This window comes from Gobio gobio, assembly GCF_949357685.1.
Source record: "Gobio gobio genome assembly, chromosome: 18".
In the NCBI taxonomy this organism is placed as follows: Eukaryota; Metazoa; Chordata; class Actinopteri; order Cypriniformes; family Gobionidae; genus Gobio; species Gobio gobio.
In genome coordinates this window covers 23,006,104-23,024,326 of record NC_137111.1, presented here as the reverse complement: position 1 = coordinate 23,024,326, position 18,223 = coordinate 23,006,104, and the positions used below count along the sequence as shown (strand labels likewise).

Sequence of the window (18,223 nt, the reverse complement as noted above, 5' to 3'; positions counted from 1 at the left end):
ACACTTTCCCCATTCCCAAATCCTCCTGAACATTTGCCAGCTTCTTAACAGCTCTGTGTGTGTTCTCCGTGGTTATGACTTGGTGGGATTCTCTGCCTTGGATGTTTTAAAGTATGTGTGTGTGTGTTTGAGGAGAGGCAAACCCCACAGCTAGATAAGCCCATCAAGTTTCTTTTTGTGCAGAATTAGGGCTTATGTGCATTAAATGGCCTCCTCACACACTCTTTCTGCAAAAGCAGATGTAGAACTGGGAAAGTGAACCCCCAAAAGATATCTGAATAAATTGCCTGGATTGATGTTAAGTGGAAGAATGGCTAGTGTCACAAGCTTTTGTAGATTTTATGTCACTTGCTGTCGGTCTGCAAAAACCAGATTTAACAGCTGGATTTCGTTCTTTCATTGAAACCCTAACAGTGATCGACAGCTGCACTGTTGCCGTGGCATCCAACAGTACGCCGGAGGGGGTGCGATATATCTCCTCCAACGTCTGTGGCCCTCACGGGCGCTGCAGAAGCCAGGCTGGAGGCCAGTTTACCTGCGAGTGTCAGGAAGGTTTCAGAGGCACATACTGCCATGAAAGTAAGACCGAACATATTATTGGATTATAGGGATGCACTAATATTACACATCTTTCCAATAAGTCTGTAATTATTTTAACTGATAATTGCTTGATATTAAAACCCTATTAGACTATTTTGTCTAATTAAATAAAATATAAAAAGACACACACAAAAATGCTACGAGGGAATTTAGGCTTCACAACATTAAAATGTACAGTTTAAAAATATATATTTATTTGGAATATATATTCTAAATATAGAAATAGGAAAACATAAGCATGCACAATTAAATATCTAATATCTGACAATATACAGCTCTGGAAAAAATTAAGAGACCACTTAACATTGAGAAATCAATGTTAAGTGGTCTCTTAATTTTTTCCAGAGCTGTATATTGACTGATATAAGTAAATTAAAGTAGTCTAATAACAATAGGAAACAATATATTTTGCATCCTTATCAGATTATTTACTTAGTCTCGGTGATCCTAAATTGCATGGTGTCTTTGGTCATTTTTCAGATATAAACGATTGTGAAAGTAACCCATGTCGCAACGGTGGAACTTGTATCGACAAGGTGAACGTTTATGAGTGCATTTGTGCGGACGGTTGGGAAGGAGTTCACTGTGAAACCAGTACGTTCACTTGAATAGATTTTCCTCTAATTATACTAAATGTTTGTGCTTCTTTGAGTTGATTTTCTCATTCTTTTCCCCCCATTTTTTCAGACATAGATGACTGCAGCTTGAACCCCTGCCTGAACAAGGGAGCGTGTCAAGACCTGGTGAACGATTTCTACTGCGAATGTAGAAATGGCTGGAAGGGAAAAACCTGCCACTCCCGTACGAAATACTTTTTTTATGACCCACCCAGTTTGTTGAGTTTTTGTTTGTGTGCTTGCGCGTACGCATGGAGTTCTAAACTACTATTGGATCAACTGTAATTTCAGGTGATAGCCAATGTGACGAAGCCACATGCAACAATGGAGGTACATGCCATGATGAAGGGGACACCTTCAAATGCAGGTGCTTACCTGGCTGGGAAGGTGCCACATGTAACATAGGTCAGTTTGGGTGATGCCCGCCCATTCACTTCCTCTCTCTTAGAATGTGATACAGCTGTCACATGCATCAAGCCTTTACAAAAATACAGCAATCCCACAAACCCCTGTGGCATGCTTCTTGCTGCCAAGTCATACCTTTACATGGAATTGCATGCAGTTATAGCAAACCTAGAAGCTACAACTGGACAGCAAATTATTTTTTTGCAAGTGCTTCAGAACTTTTCGAATTGCTCGTTTGTAGAATGTTATGGCGTTTTACATTTTCAAACTTTATAATCCCAAGGGTGCGCAAATTTGATCACCCCCCTCCTAAAATGTGAAGGCTTTATATATTAAAATCCATTTAGACTGTAAGAAAAATAGTAATTGTTACATTAGACATACTGTATAAAAGACAACATATGTTGTCATTGCCCTAAAGCAAAATAAATAAATAAATAAATAATATATATATATATATATATATATATATATATATATATATATATATATATATATATATATATATATATATTAAAATCTGGAAGTAATTACCTTTTTTATGATTAGTATAGCAAAATATGTATTTCAAAATAAATACTGGTCCAATGATGGGTCCATGATTTTGTACTAATCTTTAAAAAGCAGAATGAAACAATAATTGTAATGATTATGTAAATTATAAAAATAATTAAAATATATAATATAAATTATATATAATTATATGCAATAATGATATCTTTTAAACAATTTTTTCTTTACTTTTTTTCTCTGAACTATTCAATGGCCCTGCTCAGTTTATAATCCTCCTGAATATTCAGGACCAATTTTAAAATGGTTTAAAAAGAGCAAAATAGTGGGAAAAAAATTGTTTTCTTCACATTTGATCATTCTAGCTTACAGATTGGACTCTTACTCTATTTCTATTAATGTGTTGGCAGAAATTTGCTTCAAATAGCACGGTCTGTAAAATAACACCTTCACATTTTAGAACCAACTTTTTTTTCGTTCACAAATTTGCTCGATGCAGAAAATATCATATCTGGCGTACGGTCGGCTCCAATTCTTTGATGGGAAATTCAGTTGGAACGAGCCTTGGGAAATGTTATACTTGGTAATACTTCAAGATGTAGTGGGTCTGTTTTAAGTGTGGCAGTCTTGTTGTGGTTGCAGTCGTGTTGATCTGTTCAGTTCAAAGGGTTCTGACCTCTCTTGTGGTTCCTCTGCAGCCAAGAACAGCAGCTGTCTGCCCAACCCATGTGAGAACGGAGGCACCTGTGTGGTCAACGGCGACTCCTTCAATTGCGTCTGCAAGGAAGGCTGGGAAGGATCCACCTGCACCGAGAGTGAGTAGTGCTTCCTGTGACCGATAGCTGTGGTGTAACTTCCTAGGTAGATTTAAAGTGGAAGAGGGAGTAATTTTACTCATAAAAGTACATTTTTTCAACCCTCATTTAGTCTGAGAATAAAGCAAGGATCCATTTTCCTGGCTTTGTCTTGCTCGTTCTTTTCCATTCTCTTTCTCTAAACCCACCTCACCCTGGCTGGACATTGTCGACTGCTGCCAGCTATGAAGGAAAAAATTTAAATGAGGGAAAGTGGAGACAGATGTCCCCCCCTCCACCTTCCTCAAGCCCACCACCTCTCTCTCTTTTTTTTCCTTGAAGTGCCTTTCTCATGTATTGTTGTACACCTCTCACTCTGTGAGAACGGAGAAATCTGGAGTCCTAAAAAATTAAGAGAGAAGAAAAGCTGGAGACAGCGAGTCAGTTAGTAACCGAGTAATCAGCGACTCTGCCAAGCTGGACGCCCACGCGAGCACACAGGCGCACGCGCACACCGACACAAGCTCTGACATGTTCACTGTTGTGTTCGTTCTTATGTGCTCACATGGGTGTGAAGTGAAACAAACCCTCTTCTCTCTCTCTCTCTCTCTCTTTCAGATACCAACGACTGCAACCCACACCCATGGTAAGTCCTGGCAAAACATTTACACACAGCCTGCCGCTGTAAACAGGCCTGTACAGCTGTGCCGCACTTTCTCACACTCTCTCACAGTGCTGGGAAACAGGCACTCCCGTCATTCCAAGGGTGCGTTAAGCTTGCTGCCTATTGTGCTTTTGACATCGGGCTCATCTGCTTGAGAAGTTGTCAGAGCAAGATTCTGAATTGTCAGAGTTCACAATAACAAATCCCATAAAAACAGAATCATCTGATATGGATTTTGTCATTTGGAATCAGGGTTCAAAATGAACTTTTTCAACGCCTGGCAATAAGCGGGTGAAATTATTAAGTTTACTTATGATAATTGGATTTACCCGTTTTTTTTACATAGTTGCGACAAGTTTTTATTAGTAAACAGTTTGTATGTCTTTGAAAATGTGTCAATTTTATCAACGACAGTCGGACTTTACAATTTGAGGACAGTTTGAATGTATTCGGTTTCACTTTATTTTGATGGTCCCTTTAACACATTCTGTCGACTATAAGTAACGTTGCACCTACATGTCTACTAACTCTCATTAGAGTGTTAGTAGAGTATTAGTAGGGTTCGGGTTAGAATAAGTTGACATGTAGGTGCAATGTTTCTTATAGTCAGTAGAATGTCTGTTGGAGGAGCATCACAATAAAGAGTAAGCAGATATTAAGCAGACAGTCTACTAATACTCTAATGAAAGTTAGTTGACATGTAGTTGCAAAGTTACTTAAAGTCAGCAGAATGTTGAAAGGGACCATCAAAATAAAGTGTTACCATGTATTTTGTAGCAAGTTTCCTTATAAAGTTACCATTCACTGGCGAGTTACTATTTTTAAGCAGTTTTACTTATCTTTATTTTATTCACTTTATTTTTATATTATATAAAATCTCACTGTGAACCAACAGCTCTTGTACAGTATGTCAACATGCCAGCTTTAACTCACCTTTGGCGCTTGGCGAGTGCTACTTTTGGACCCTGTCTATAGTGCTGTATGGTGGCTGAATTGAACTGTGCCTGACCCTCAGTCTTTCTCTCTCCACAGCTACAACAGCGGGACGTGTGTGGATGGTGAAAACTGGTACCGTTGCGAGTGTGCTCCGGGTTTCGCCGGGCCAGACTGTCGCATAAGTGAGTGTTAGATGACGCCTGATCCTCTTGGCTGTCAGCCCTGTTAATGCACAACACATCTCTTCAAAAACAAACAGAGCTGGAGCAAAATGCACAGTCTAGCCATCCAATTAGCCAGCCCTCTGGGCAGAATGCCAACGGCACAGCAAGCACCGTCCTTGCATTCTGCAGCGCTGATGTTCACGGCCCCTCGGGAGAAACTTACTTGCAGTGACCGAAAGCCAATCAGCCTGGTTATCCAGCACTGATTACAAAGCTCGTTTTTCTCTTGGAAAAGCTTTCATCTGGCTGCACAAGACATACCTTAGGCTTTACTGTTTGATGCATCCAAACCTGCAAATGAGCTCATGACGTTTCTGTCAGCTTAGCTCAAGATGATATAGTCCATCAGTATAGGGTGTTCAGTCATATGAACTCGATGTCTCAATCAAAATTCTCATTTAACATCCTTAAAAAGATGTTTATTTACCTCATATGCAAGACTGCATGGCAATTTTGTCTTGGTTTAAGCAAAAACAAACGTTAATTCAAGATGTTCTTGGAAAACAAGCCTTTGATATCATTAGCAGTCTTGCTTATTAGGTAAATAGTTATATTTTATTAATTACGTAGATATTTTTCTTGGGGAAACAAGACCGTACCTGTTGATATTCATGCTGTTGGAATGGTTTTAGGACATTCAGAGCGTGATTTCTAACAAATTCTCTTCATTCCTTCAGATATAAATGAGTGTCAGTCTTCTCCCTGTGAATTTGGCTCTACCTGCGTAGATGAAATCAATGGTTACCGCTGCATTTGCCCACCTGGAAGAACAGGACCAGAGTGTCAAGAAGGTGAGAGTCATATAAGCTTGTGCAAACCGGCAACAAACCGCATAACTACAAACCTCACCTGTCCCCTCGGGAGACCACAATTTCTTCTTGAAAAGAAAACCAAGACCTGCATTATCACCTCCAAACCCTTCATTTCCAAAGCAATAACTTAACCCTGTTAAAAAAAAATCTCATAAAAATGTGACTTTGGGCTGCACGATGACAGCTTGAATTTTTCACTCAGAAAGATAAAAAACAAACCCCTTTCTTGACATGTCATAATCTTCTGTTGGTGTCATTCACAGTCATTGGGAGACCCTGTATTGCTAATGGACAAGTAACTGCTGATGGCGCCAAATGGGAGGAAAACTGCAACCTCTGCCAATGCCAAAACGGAAGGATTCATTGCACCATGGTAAGTTAGCTGCCACTTTATGATATCCGTGAGGCATTTAGTAATATTTATCCTAATTACACCATCAAAATGCAAATTGTTTGGCTCTTTTTTTGTTTAGATGTGGTGTAGACCAAAGCAATGTCGGGCAGGAAAGACCAGAGGTGGATGTCCTGCTGGCCAATCCTGTGTTCCCATGCAGGAAGAGCACTGCTTCGTCAAACCCTGTCCTAGTCTGGGAGAGTGCTGGCCTCCTGCGCCCCCGCCACCCTCCAAATGCCACGCCAGCTTCTCTTACCAAGACGACAGCTGTGCCAACATCACGTTCACCTTTAACAAGGAGAACATGTCTCAAGTGAGTTATACTTTCATAGGAGAGCGATTGAATTATGAGCTTTTGAGCCACCCCCCTTCTCCAAACGTCTCCTCCACCCTTCTCTAATTCGGTGGAGAACCGAGAGCGCAGTGGGGCATGAAAGATCAGGTTCTCTTCATCTAGGAGACAACTTTCCTCGTGGGTGAAGTTTTCCAGGCTAGTTGGATTCTCGCAAGCTTTGTTGTCATATCCAAACACTTTTTCTTCAGATGAAAAAGCGCAAGAAATACATCTTGTACAATAAGCCCTGGCTTGGTATCCCTTTCCGAACCAAGGCATTCCTGAGCTAATATCCCGTAACGGTTTAATACTTAGGCAGTCATTGTATGAGAAAAGAGTTTGAGAAACACCGCTGGCGGCTGCCCACCAGCCAGTCTGAATTGCTGAATGAGAGACAAGTGAGTGCAACACAGGACAGCGACTGGCATAAAATAAAAAACCCACACAGTTCTTCTAATGTGCTACACAAACAAGGGAGCGCATAGGATTCATATTTAATTAGGGAAAAACCTTACCGTCTTTATCTCTTTTTAAATGTTTTCCCAACTGACTAAATCTTTCATTTTGGTCTTTTCGCCCTGCCCAAAATGTCTGCTTTGCTATGGGAGACAAACCTAAACACCAAGGAGTAGTTTTGGGGATTTGGATGTGTATTGCACTAATTATTTACTTGGAATGGATTTAAATATGAACAAACTCATAATAGATCCTTCTATTCTGACAGGGCTTGAGTGTGGAACATGTATGTAATGAGCTGAGGCACTGGTACCTGCTGAAGAACCTCACGGCAGAGTATGCAGTGTCCATCACCTGTGAGCCATCTTCTTCAGCTAGCAACGAGATTCACGTTAGCATCGTAAGTACGGCTTTTTAAAAGGTTTAAATGTGTCTAACAATTGTTGTTCCAATATATAGGAAGGCAGAATGTGTACAAAAACATTTTTATGATATATATATATATGCATCTTTTTTGTGCAGTCTACAGAAGAGCCCTGGTTGGACAGGAGTCCTATTAAAGACATTACGGTTCAAATCATTGACTTGGTGAGCAAGCACAATGGTAACAGCACCATCATCAAAGCCATCACTGGCGTACGGGTTCACCAGACACCAAGCCCCAAAACTGGTAAGCATCTCTCCATCATACTGGACATTGGGTCCATCTTTGCTGAAAGTAGTCGAAAATCAAAGTATTAAGGTTTCCACAGTCGAGGCCAGTCGTCTTGAACTGTCTGTCCTTGGTCTGTCTTGCTTGAGCAATGTTTAACTGTCAAAAGAAGCTTTAAGTCATTGAAGCCATGGAATGTTACATCAGCTCTGCCAGTTGGATGGAACTTCAATTAGACATCAGGGCCCTCTTTATGCATGCCGTTCATCAAAAATGGCGCCCAACGTTTCTGCCAAGCTGCTTGCAAGTCTCTTCCTCACTTAAGAAACCTTTAAAACTTGGGCCAGGGAAACGGGTATAAACAGGGTATGTCTTGTCCAAAACAGGAAAATTTTGCTGTTAAGTTGATGTGTGGATTATTTTTTCCCTACACTACTTCTGTATAACTTCAAGATTTTCCCATTTCCAATGCACAAATGTTCACCAGTAAATGGGAATAAAATGTGCAGCAGCTCTTTTTAAGTCAAGTTTCCATTGTAGACTAGGAACAGGTCAATGACATGATACTTTTGTTTGGTCCGGATCTATTTATTTATTCAAAAGTACATTCAAATTCATAGATATAGGGCCAGATTTACTAAACAGGGCAAAATAGCGTGATAGCGCTATTCCAAAAAGTGATCTACTGACGACGAGATCAAATGATCAAATGCAGCGCAAATAGCGTCTGGTTTAAGACATGCTGTTTTTGGTGGTAAATAATGCCGCAAATACCAATAAATTGATGAGTGCAAACCTTAGTAAATCACCTTGCATGATTCATTTAAATACTCTCCTCCTATAAATTGAGTCTGAAAGGGAAACCCCTACATGCATATGCAATAAGGTCAGCCGCAAAAATAACTCCACGCTTTTTCAGCACTAATTTATCACTGCGTGTCTTTAACACCGAAAGAGGGATTGTGAAGCTGTTAGTAAATTTGGTCCATAGTGATTTGCATCAATCTATGACGAGCATGTTTCTTAATTCTGTCCTGATATCATGAGGAAACATCCTGAATAAAATAATGAAATGTTTGAAAAGAAAACCTTAAGCGCATAATTTACATTTATGCATTTGGCAGATGCTTTTATTCAAAGTGACTTAAATTGTATTCAAAGTATTTAGATTTGTATCTTTCCTTGCATTCCCTGGGAATCAAACGCTCAACATTGGCATTGCTAGTGTCATGCTTAACTTTTTGAGCTACAGAAATCTCTTAAAAAGGGAAAAACATTTTTTATCAAAACTTTTATCCACCAAATCAAGCCAACAAACAACGAAGCTATAGTGGTACCTAACATGCAAAAGAGAAAAAAATTGGAAATATATCAGAGGACCGCTGCAAACCCTAAGGACTATCAAGTTCAATATGTCTGTCAATTATCAGATAATTTGCTTTTTTGCACTCAAGAAAGTTTAATCTTTGTCCAGTGTCTGCTATATTACTCCATAAGTTATGACTGATAAAACGTCTTTGTATTCTTTTAAACTAAAGTTTGTGACTATCTCATAACCCCCCCCCCCCACACACACACACACACACACAAGCGCATGTCAATTCAGGTGACTGTTGTTGTTGCAGTTTCCGGCATTCTGTTGTTGTTCCATCGATTTAGTTTAGTTTTCTCGCTGAAATTGGGTGGCTGAAATTGGGTGGCGCACATACCATTCTGGTGACGAGATTTGCATCACGTACACTGTCCATGGACCCTCACGCACGCAATGAAACCGAAGTGTACTTTGAGATTTAATGGTTACACCACTTGACATTTTTTGTAATCAAATTCGATTTTCATTCAAATGGTACAAACGTTTTTCGAAACCAAAAGAAGCCTACATGATTTGTCTTTCTCCTGAACACCACCGACTAACTTGTCCCTCTGGTTCTTCTCCAGACTACCTGGTTCCTCTGCTCAGCTCCATCTTCATCCTGCTCTGGATCCTCGCCCTGGCCTCGGCCTTCCTGTGGTGTGTTCACCGCCGACGGAAACAGAACACCCACGGCAACACGACTACCTCAGCAACAGAGGACAATACCACCAATAACGTGCGCGAGCAGCTCAACCAAATCAAAAACCCCATCGAGAAACATGCGGCCCATGGCGTGGCCATTAAAGATTACGAGGGGAAGAACTCCATCATTGCCAAAATTAGGACGCATAACTCCGAGGTGGAGGAAGAGGAGATGGACAAACACCTGCAGAAAGCGCGCTTCACCAAACAGCCGGCCTACACGCTGGTGGAGCGGGAGGAGCGCGCGCCCAACAAAAACCCAAACTGGACTAACAAACAGGACAACAGAGACTTGGAGACGGCACAGAGCTTAAACAGGATGGAGTATATCGTATAGCAGGCAGCTGTGTTGCCGTGCGACCGAACCCCTGTTGCACTTACCGATCACTTGGCAGGGTCTCGGGGGGAGGGTTGTGCTTCTTAAAACTGTTGCGTCATGTTCTGGACTCCAAGGCTGTTTATTTGCCTAGAATCCTGTGTTAATTTAAGTTTCGACAAGCTGGCTTCACACTGGCAATTGATAGTTGCTGTGGATGGCTAGAAAACCCGAATGCTGCGTTTCGCATCCAGTGTTTTCCTTTGTAAAAGAGAAGAAAAAAAAAGTAAAAAAAGAAAACGTACACATTTCAAATGTCTATATTTTTGTGGATACGTTTGAGTATCTCAATGAGTCTGAAAAGTTTGCATAGTGTTTGCAAATAGTTTTAAGTGTTATTTTCGTTCATAATGACAATGCTCTCACAGCGAAAGTAGTCGTTTCTTCCTTATCCAGCGGCTGTGTGGAAACTCTCTCTAGTTGGTTTTATTTCTAGTTCTGAACTGAAAGTGCCTTCACAGCTACGCACCACAGCGATTGTCGGAAATGAGTATAAAAAGAAAAAGAAAAAAAAGAGCAAACAATTATTTATTATTTTTCTTTTCTTGGGGCGGGATAGGTCGGTCAGCATTTTGCTGCCAATATGAAGAATTGTCAATTTAGTGTAGATATGTATATTTTTTTTAATTAATCACTGTGTATATTTGATTTATTAACTTAATAATCAAGAGCCTTAAAATATCATTCCTTTTTATTTATATGTCCTGTCTAGTTTTGAAGGTTTTGATAGCTTTGTAAGCCTTTAGCTTTGTTCGGACAACATTTGTTTCATATTTCACATACCAAAATTTCAAAAGAGGAAAAAAGCAGTCTATTTTTTGAGAAACAAGACGGGCATTTGCATGCCTGAGATTTTTTCTTTTTTTCTTTTTATACATTGTCAGATATTTCAATATTTGTATTTTGCCAAGTCTTGCTTGCTCAATGCAGGTAATGTCATCATCATGGCTGCTTTTTGTTTGGAAACTTGGTGGCAGACACATTGCTTGCCACGGATGAAAAAGAAAAAAATAAACGATTAAAAAAAATTAAATAAAAGGGAACACGAGTCTGTTAGTTGCTTGTTGGTAAACCTGATTCACACAAATCATTTCTCCTCGGCTTCGGTTTGCAGTTTGTCATAAGCTAGGCTGTGAATACTTGAACAGTAGGGGGCCAATGGAAACACTGTAGATGACTGCCTTGCTTTCAGGAGTCCATTTCTATTGCTGTGCACATGTAGTGTTCTTTTCGTAATTCTTTTATATTGAGGCTCTCTAAAACACCAAACCGACATGCTTATCACATTTGTAAATTCTATGAGATCATGGCAATATTCAATGTTCATATTTGACCTTATTGTAAATTTGTTCTTGTTTCTTTTTTTAGTTTGTTCCTGGCAATATTTTTTGAATGTTATATTTATTAAACATTTTGTATAAAAGGAAAATTAAATGTTTGTTTTCGATTTGTGCTCTAATGTGCTGAATCCTCTCTTACGCTGACGTAATATTACGTGAGACATAAGGTCCGTCTTAATGCGCTTAAATGGTATAGCTGTGCGGGACTGATTGTACTCGGTATCATGTGAAGACTGACGCTGAGACTGAAAAACCTCCACATGATGAATGAGGTATTCAGTAAAATAACTGCAGGGCAAAAGCCAAAGCTTATGGTGATGAGTGAAAGAAAGGGGTTTCCCAATGTTTTTCAGTCATGAATCATGTAAATTTTGTCATCATTTACTCATCTTCATGTTGTTTTGTCCATTTTTCTGTGGTAGACGCAAAAGATTACATTTTGAAGAATAAGGGCGCTGTTTTCCAAGCACAATGAATGCGGACTGGAAGTTTCAAGGCGCAAAAAGACAGCATCTTAAAAGTGCTCCATACAACTCCTGCCCAATATTCAAAGTCTTCTTATGTCATATGATAGCATTCTGTGAGAAAAAACGGACAATGTAAGAAATGCAATTGAAAAAATATTGAGACCGACTCTAGTTCTCCTTATAATGAGTGAATTTGTGAATGAATCATTCTTTTGGAGTTCAGTGATTCAGTTTATAAAACCTGTCTGAATGATTTATGAAACAGACTCGAGATAACCTCACTGACTCGATTCATTTGCAGCAGAGGATAATCAGTGACAAGCAACTTAAACGTCTGTCTGTTTCTCACACAAAGGCTTCATATAGCTCCTGAACACTTTGAATATAAAAAGTCACTTTTATGATAACTTTATGGTGATTTGACTGGCGACTGACGCTTTCAAGCTTCAAAAATGACACATTGTAAGTGCCTCCAGAATTTTCTATTGTGTTCGACAGAAGAAATTTTGTTTTGTTTGGAATGGGTTGGTGACATTTTCATTTATGGAGGACATTTTTCTTGTTGGCATGACATGCAAATTCACCCCATCCATTTTGTAAATGCATGTTATTAATCCTATCCTGAATTTATCTATACATGCTCTTAATTTTTAACAAAAACAAAAGTAACCTCATAATGTTTATTCAAAATGTCAAGTTTAAACCCAACTGATCTTAAAATGTAATCGACAACTGATAAATCGAAGTTCCCAGCCTACTTTTTTTCTTCTTTTTCAATAATCCGTTAACATCACAATACATAAGTAAATATCTGTAGCTACTTCTGTTACATCGCGACTTAAAACTTAAATGTTGAGCTTCCAATGTTGTGTCATTCTGAGCATTGCATAATTGTCAAAAAATACATATGTCTTCATTATTAAAGTAAAATATGAGTTATATTGTAAGCCAGTACAATAGATTGAATGAACAGTGATGATTTGCAGTTTTTAGTATTCCTTGGACATTTAGTTCACAAGTATCTCAATAGGAGCATAGTTTGATTAAGAATTTAATAATTCGAATTGCATTACAGAAATCACAGTAAAATGACTTTAAAATTTGTTCGCACTCTAAACCCGAAGCATTTTGACTGTAATGTTATGGCATTATTACAGCACAATGTTTGTATATACTGATAACACTTTTATGACACATATCTATTATACTAAAAGCATAAACATCAAGTGATTTGTAAGCACGAGCATGTGACTCGAATTTATGTCCATACATATATTTATCCTGCCATCACGCACTACATCAATGTCGACTGCAACCATGATTAGCCAAATATCGGACACGAGCTGCTCTACAGCGTTCCATAACGTTGTCAGTCATCCCGCAGCAGACTTTTAGCTATTACAAAAAGCAATAACACATTTACAAATAATAACCGCAGGGAGACGGCAGTCGGCTCCAACGGTGAAAACCCCTGATCGCTTAAGGAGCGCGGTGTATGTGAAAACACAGCGAAATCAATCATGTGCTCAGCTGAAGCTGGAAGAGTGGAGATTTCAGACGGATGGAGCCAGAGATTTGGGCTTGAAGCCACAGAGTGCTTGGCGGCTCCTGTTAGTCTGAAATACAAATCTTGCGCAGAAAACGCGAACTACATTTGTGTTTTTGTTTAGAGCAAAGTTTTGTTAGCATGAGTCACTTTTAAGCTGTTACTAATGAAGCCAAATATTTGAGAGGTTCTTGGTAATCCAGAACAAACGATTGAGCAGTTTGTGTTTTTACTTTAAAGGCAAAAGGGAAATACTGTAAAGACTGTGTGTGGTGAACTCTTGTGCAACCGCTGCTGACAGACAGTATTACGGTAGAAGTGTGTACTGTAACATCCATCGTGGTGGCGTCAGATATCCTCTCTCGTTCTATGCTGCTGCGCCCCTCAGGACTTCTTGAGCCGGCGTAATCGGGATGTTCTGGGCTCGCCCCCCTTCCTTCCCTCTCTGGCGGCCAATCTGGAACTAATAGAAGAGCCAGAGGATACGGGCTTGACGGATAGGCCTCTCAGACTTGTGGCCAGCCCGCTTTGGTTAGTCTGTGAAATCTCAGGCTGGGGACTGCAAACGTCTGGTGTGGCGATGCCGGAAGAGAGCTTGTTGGAATCGCTCAACACTGTTGGATCTCCAAGACGCAATCTTTTTGTCTTTTGGCTGTCAACGTCCTCTCCTGAGCTGCTTGGGGTTCGTGGTCGTCTCTTCGGACCGGTAGCATCAAGATGTGTTTCAGTGACCTCTTCAACGTCACTTAACTTAGATGACAACACTACTTTCCCTTCCTCCAATGACTCACCCGTGAACAATACGAGGACAGGATGACACGTTTCGGCAGACACTTTTTGTGCTTCATCCACTTGCAATTGGGCTGATCTGGACTCTTGATCATCTTGGCGTTGTCGGGGTTGGACGTTAGCCTGCCTGGCACTGGAAGAATGACAAAATGTTAAATAAGGATAAGGATAGATCACCACAAGCTATATAAGAACTTACATCTTCTGAAGGACAGCTCTTTTTGTTTCTGTGGAGCAGGGTAATGGATCTATGGTCTCACCAGAGCTAGAAAAATACTTTGACCGGCTTTGTTCACTCTGTTCAGACAAAAAAGAGAGTGAGAGAGAGAGAGAGAGAGAGAGAGAGAGAGAGAGAGAGAGAGAGAGAGAGAGATTAATTAAATTCAAGATAGTGAAATAAAAATAAAAAATGTTGATTAGAAATCAGTTAATATCCAGTCATTTATGTTTAGTTTCAGTTTGGATGCTGTCCAAACTAGTCTCTCGATGCCTGACAGAACATTGATGTACATTGTTTATTTCTTGTTTTTTTTTAAGTGACTCTAAGAGAAGTCCATTGTACTGACATGAATGAACTTGGAGATATTTGGTGTAGCCATGGGAACAAATCCATGAAATGTTTTGTTTTGACGGCCATACCCAAGAGACCAAGCAAAAACACAAGCAAAAAGCTTGTGTTCAACTGCCAGAATTCAGAGAAAGCTCTCTTTTTTTGTTTCCTTTTCTCTGACTCAAATGTCTGATCATGTTCATCCAAATATAAAAATGTTAGTGGCTTTGCATTTAAGGGCAACATACTTGTACATGTTGTGTATACAAACACACACACATATATGTATATGTATATATACATGTATATGTATATGTATGTATGTATATATGTATATATATATATATATATATATATATATTTATACACAGAACTGAGACTTTATCTGAAGTCAAGACATCAAGATACAGTATAATTGGACACATTGAGCAAAACATTACATTTTAAATGATAACTAAAACTAGGGATGCACCGAATACCGAATCCACTGGTTAAGATTCTGCCAAATCCGAAACCAAATACTGAATCCTACTCCCATCCTCAGTCCACTATCACAGTAAACACATTAATGAAGTAAACAACGTCCACACAAAGCAGTGTATTTTTCATTTTATTTTATTTTAACTATATATATATAAAAAAAAGAATAGGCAACATTATGCCAGGATGACTGTCCTTCCTTTGCCGTACCTGAAGTTGCTGCATTTTGGCTGCTGTCTGTAGATTCTTTCATGCACAACTCGCATTCTTTCAGATGTTTATACACAAATGTTTTAACAGCGGCTATTGTTTAGGGTCCTTGCCACCACGAGACAAATCGGCATTGCAAATTGAACATGTGGCTCGACTTGAATCGCCTTCTTTTGACTGAAAGTACTGCCAAACAACATGTTTTCTGTTCACGAGTTCCATTTTCACTTTCTCACAGCCTACTGCATTTCGAACAGTCCACCTAGTAAACACCTTTCCGTAATCAACGGCGGTGTCATTACGTCGACCAGTGTAGCGCAAGCCTAGGGCTCAGTTCGGTGGAAAAAAATTCTAAGGTTCGGCAGAAACAAAACCCTGTCAAAAAGTCCAATATTCAGCCAAATCCTGGATTCGGTGCATCTCTAACTAAAACCAATTTAATTTCCAGAATAATATTTCCATTGTCTTTGTGTGTGTGTGTGTGTGTGTGTGTGTGTGTGTGTGTGTGTGTGTGTGTGTGTGTGTGTGTGTGTGTGTGTGTGTGTGTGTGTGTGTGTGTGTGTGTGTGTGTGTGTGTGTGTGTGTGTGTGTGTGTGTGTGTGTGTGTGTGTGTGTTTATCAGGACCTGGCTTGACCACCTGAATAGTTTAACAAACACTTTGAAGTTCTTGTTTTAGTGCTTAACTGGGCAGCGCTGAGAAGAATAAAGAGACGAGGCAGTTTATTGAATCCCACCAACATACACCTTCAACAGTCCTAATGAAGCTCTATCAACAGAACAATCCTTGACTGAGCAAGAACAGAGCGGGTGCTTGTGGTTGTCGTCTTTAGGGGCACAGGATCATTGAACTGCGATTAACCAACACAAAACAATCATTCCAGTCCAAACTGATTGGATTTCATAAAAGTGTAGGTTTACCGACCGGCCTCTGAACAGGTTCAAGATATATAGGCTATTAGTTCTATTTTAGGATAGAAGTAGCCAGATAAGCACGAGGTTCGTCAAGTCATTAGAGCGAAATGAGGAAATTGCAGAGGGATGCGTTTCATATGAAGTGCACAGACACTGGCCAAAAGAAGGGGCCTCTATTCTATATCCCTATATATAATGCCTTGTTTTATAAAAAGGGGTGGTGTGGCCAAGTGGATAATGATAAGAAATGGCAACCAAAACGTTTGAACCCTATAGTGCATGCAATGGTGAAGTCAACAGTACAACACAATCAAAAAGAATGCATCAAAGATAGATGGAAACAAGGAAGATATACAACGCTGAGGCATTGTGAGCAAGTCATGCTGAATGAGTTTTGAATCACACAAGGAAGGTCCAGCAACTGCATGCAGTGATCCTGCAGCATGTGATTGTGGCGCAACCTGTCAGATGACCATTTGGTAATGCTGTGCTTTTTTGTTTATATAGTGAAGACAAAAAGTATTACAAAATCTCACAAGAGAAGTTTTTTTATTGCAAGCCAAAAAAAAAAAAAAGTGTATTCCTATATCTCAAACAGTATAGTATGGCGCTAGCAACCACTGCATTCGCCAATAGATTTGTGATTAGTTCATGCGTTTCCACTATTTTATGTGCATGTCATAAAACATTTATCCACCTCAAGCGAGTGCATGTTTTTTATGTGCACTTTGGAAATTGTATTGCATTTTGTTTAAATTCAGCATTTTTTTAATTTGACATTCCAAAATTCACACTATATGACCAAATCGCTGTGTACAAAATCAAGTTCTCTTTCGTGACTTATCGCGCTTAAATAGTTTAAAATCGCTTTGAACATTTAAGTGCCCCTATTGTGATATTTTTTTTTTTTATGCATTTGGCAGACGCTTTTATCCAAAGTGACTTACAGTGCCCTTATTACAGGGACAGGCCCCCTGGAGCAACATGGAGTAAAGTGCCTTGCTCAAGGACACACTGGTGGTGACCGCTGGGATCGCACCAGCAACCTTCTATGTGTCAGTTCCATGGTTTAACCCACTGGACCACCATCTCACCTTCTTTTATATATTACGCAGATATATTATGCAGAGTGTTATAAAGCTGTTTGTGAATTTAAAAGGTCTGAAGGTTTTAAAGAACAAAGAGCACAGTATTTCTGCAAAGTTTTAAAGATCACAGTGCACAATTAAGTTATTGTCTCCCAAAAAAAAAAAGAAAGAATCTATTCTGAACTGCCGAAATGAGTCGTCAGTTGCGATGGAGGTTTGGGTTGCATAACTAGTTCTTCCAGTGTTTCGTCATCTGACTCGCGCTCTAATTGACATGCAAAAATGTACACCATTGTTACGGTCTTTACAGTGTGTACTAGGGGTGTGACGAGACACTTATCTCACGAGACGAGACAAGATACGAGATTGGGTTCACGAGAACGAGACAACATTTTTACATGGTATTTTTTAAGAAATCCTCAATGATGAAATACATGACTAGACAAATTGTTTGCAGGTGCATTTGAAATGTTTTAACTCATCATCTTGTAATTAATGTAATTTCAGTTCTACTTTCTGAGTATGAATTATCATACGCAGTAAAAGACAACAAGCACTGTAAAGGTTTTGCCAAAAACTCAACTGACTGGTTTCTTTCCTGTATGATTGTCTCTTCAGACCTTAGAACTGCACTAGCTTCTTTTGACCTCCTAACTGAACTAATAGATATTAAGTGCAAACAATAACCATAATGCCATAATCAAAGTACTCAATATTCAAAGTGCAAATAGAGACCACAATTTTCTTCAAGCATGATACAGAACTAAGAGATGGTTACAACGAGATAGCCTTTATATTGGGAGATATTCACGTGCCTCAGGGAGCCACTTTCAACAAGTGCTAACGTATAGAAATCGTGTTTGAATGCACGCTCCCGTTTATTTTGATTTTCACTTTCAATTTTGTGATCGTGCAATGCTTCTGCTGCGCAACGAATCCTCCGCCACGGTCTAGACCACTAACATGTAACACACACAGTTGTAACACACACAGTTGTAACACACGCTCAA

At 39.5% G+C, this 18,223-nt stretch overlaps 2 protein-coding genes across 2 annotated transcripts in view; one reads left to right on the top strand and one right to left on the bottom strand.

The window, feature by feature from the left end:
* The window catches only part of jag1b (jagged canonical Notch ligand 1b), a 35,711-nt gene extending 24,428 nt beyond the window's left edge, over positions 1-11,283 (top strand). The window contains exons 14-26 of the mRNA XM_079842106.1: positions 415-579; positions 1,081-1,194; positions 1,288-1,401; positions 1,509-1,622; positions 2,831-2,947; positions 3,545-3,572; positions 4,623-4,708; positions 5,428-5,541; positions 5,826-5,935; positions 6,036-6,269; positions 7,015-7,146; positions 7,269-7,416; positions 9,337-11,283. Of these exons, the coding sequence (XP_079698232.1) occupies positions 415-579; positions 1,081-1,194; positions 1,288-1,401; positions 1,509-1,622; positions 2,831-2,947; positions 3,545-3,572; positions 4,623-4,708; positions 5,428-5,541; positions 5,826-5,935; positions 6,036-6,269; positions 7,015-7,146; positions 7,269-7,416; positions 9,337-9,791 (1,931 nt within the window). The 3' untranslated portion in view covers positions 9,792-11,283. The remainder of the gene's footprint in view (positions 1-414; positions 580-1,080; positions 1,195-1,287; positions 1,402-1,508; positions 1,623-2,830; positions 2,948-3,544; positions 3,573-4,622; positions 4,709-5,427; positions 5,542-5,825; positions 5,936-6,035; positions 6,270-7,014; positions 7,147-7,268; positions 7,417-9,336) is intronic.
* A 1,021-nt stretch (positions 11,284-12,304) lies between these two features.
* slx4ip (SLX4 interacting protein) overlaps positions 12,305-18,223 on the bottom strand; it is a 74,180-nt gene continuing 68,261 nt past the window's right edge. Inside the window, exons 8-9 of the mRNA XM_079842109.1 lie at positions 14,172-14,269; positions 12,305-14,105 (exon numbers count right to left, since the gene is read on the bottom strand). Of these exons, the coding sequence (XP_079698235.1) occupies positions 13,568-14,105; positions 14,172-14,269 (636 nt within the window). The 3' untranslated portion in view covers positions 12,305-13,567. The remainder of the gene's footprint in view (positions 14,106-14,171; positions 14,270-18,223) is intronic.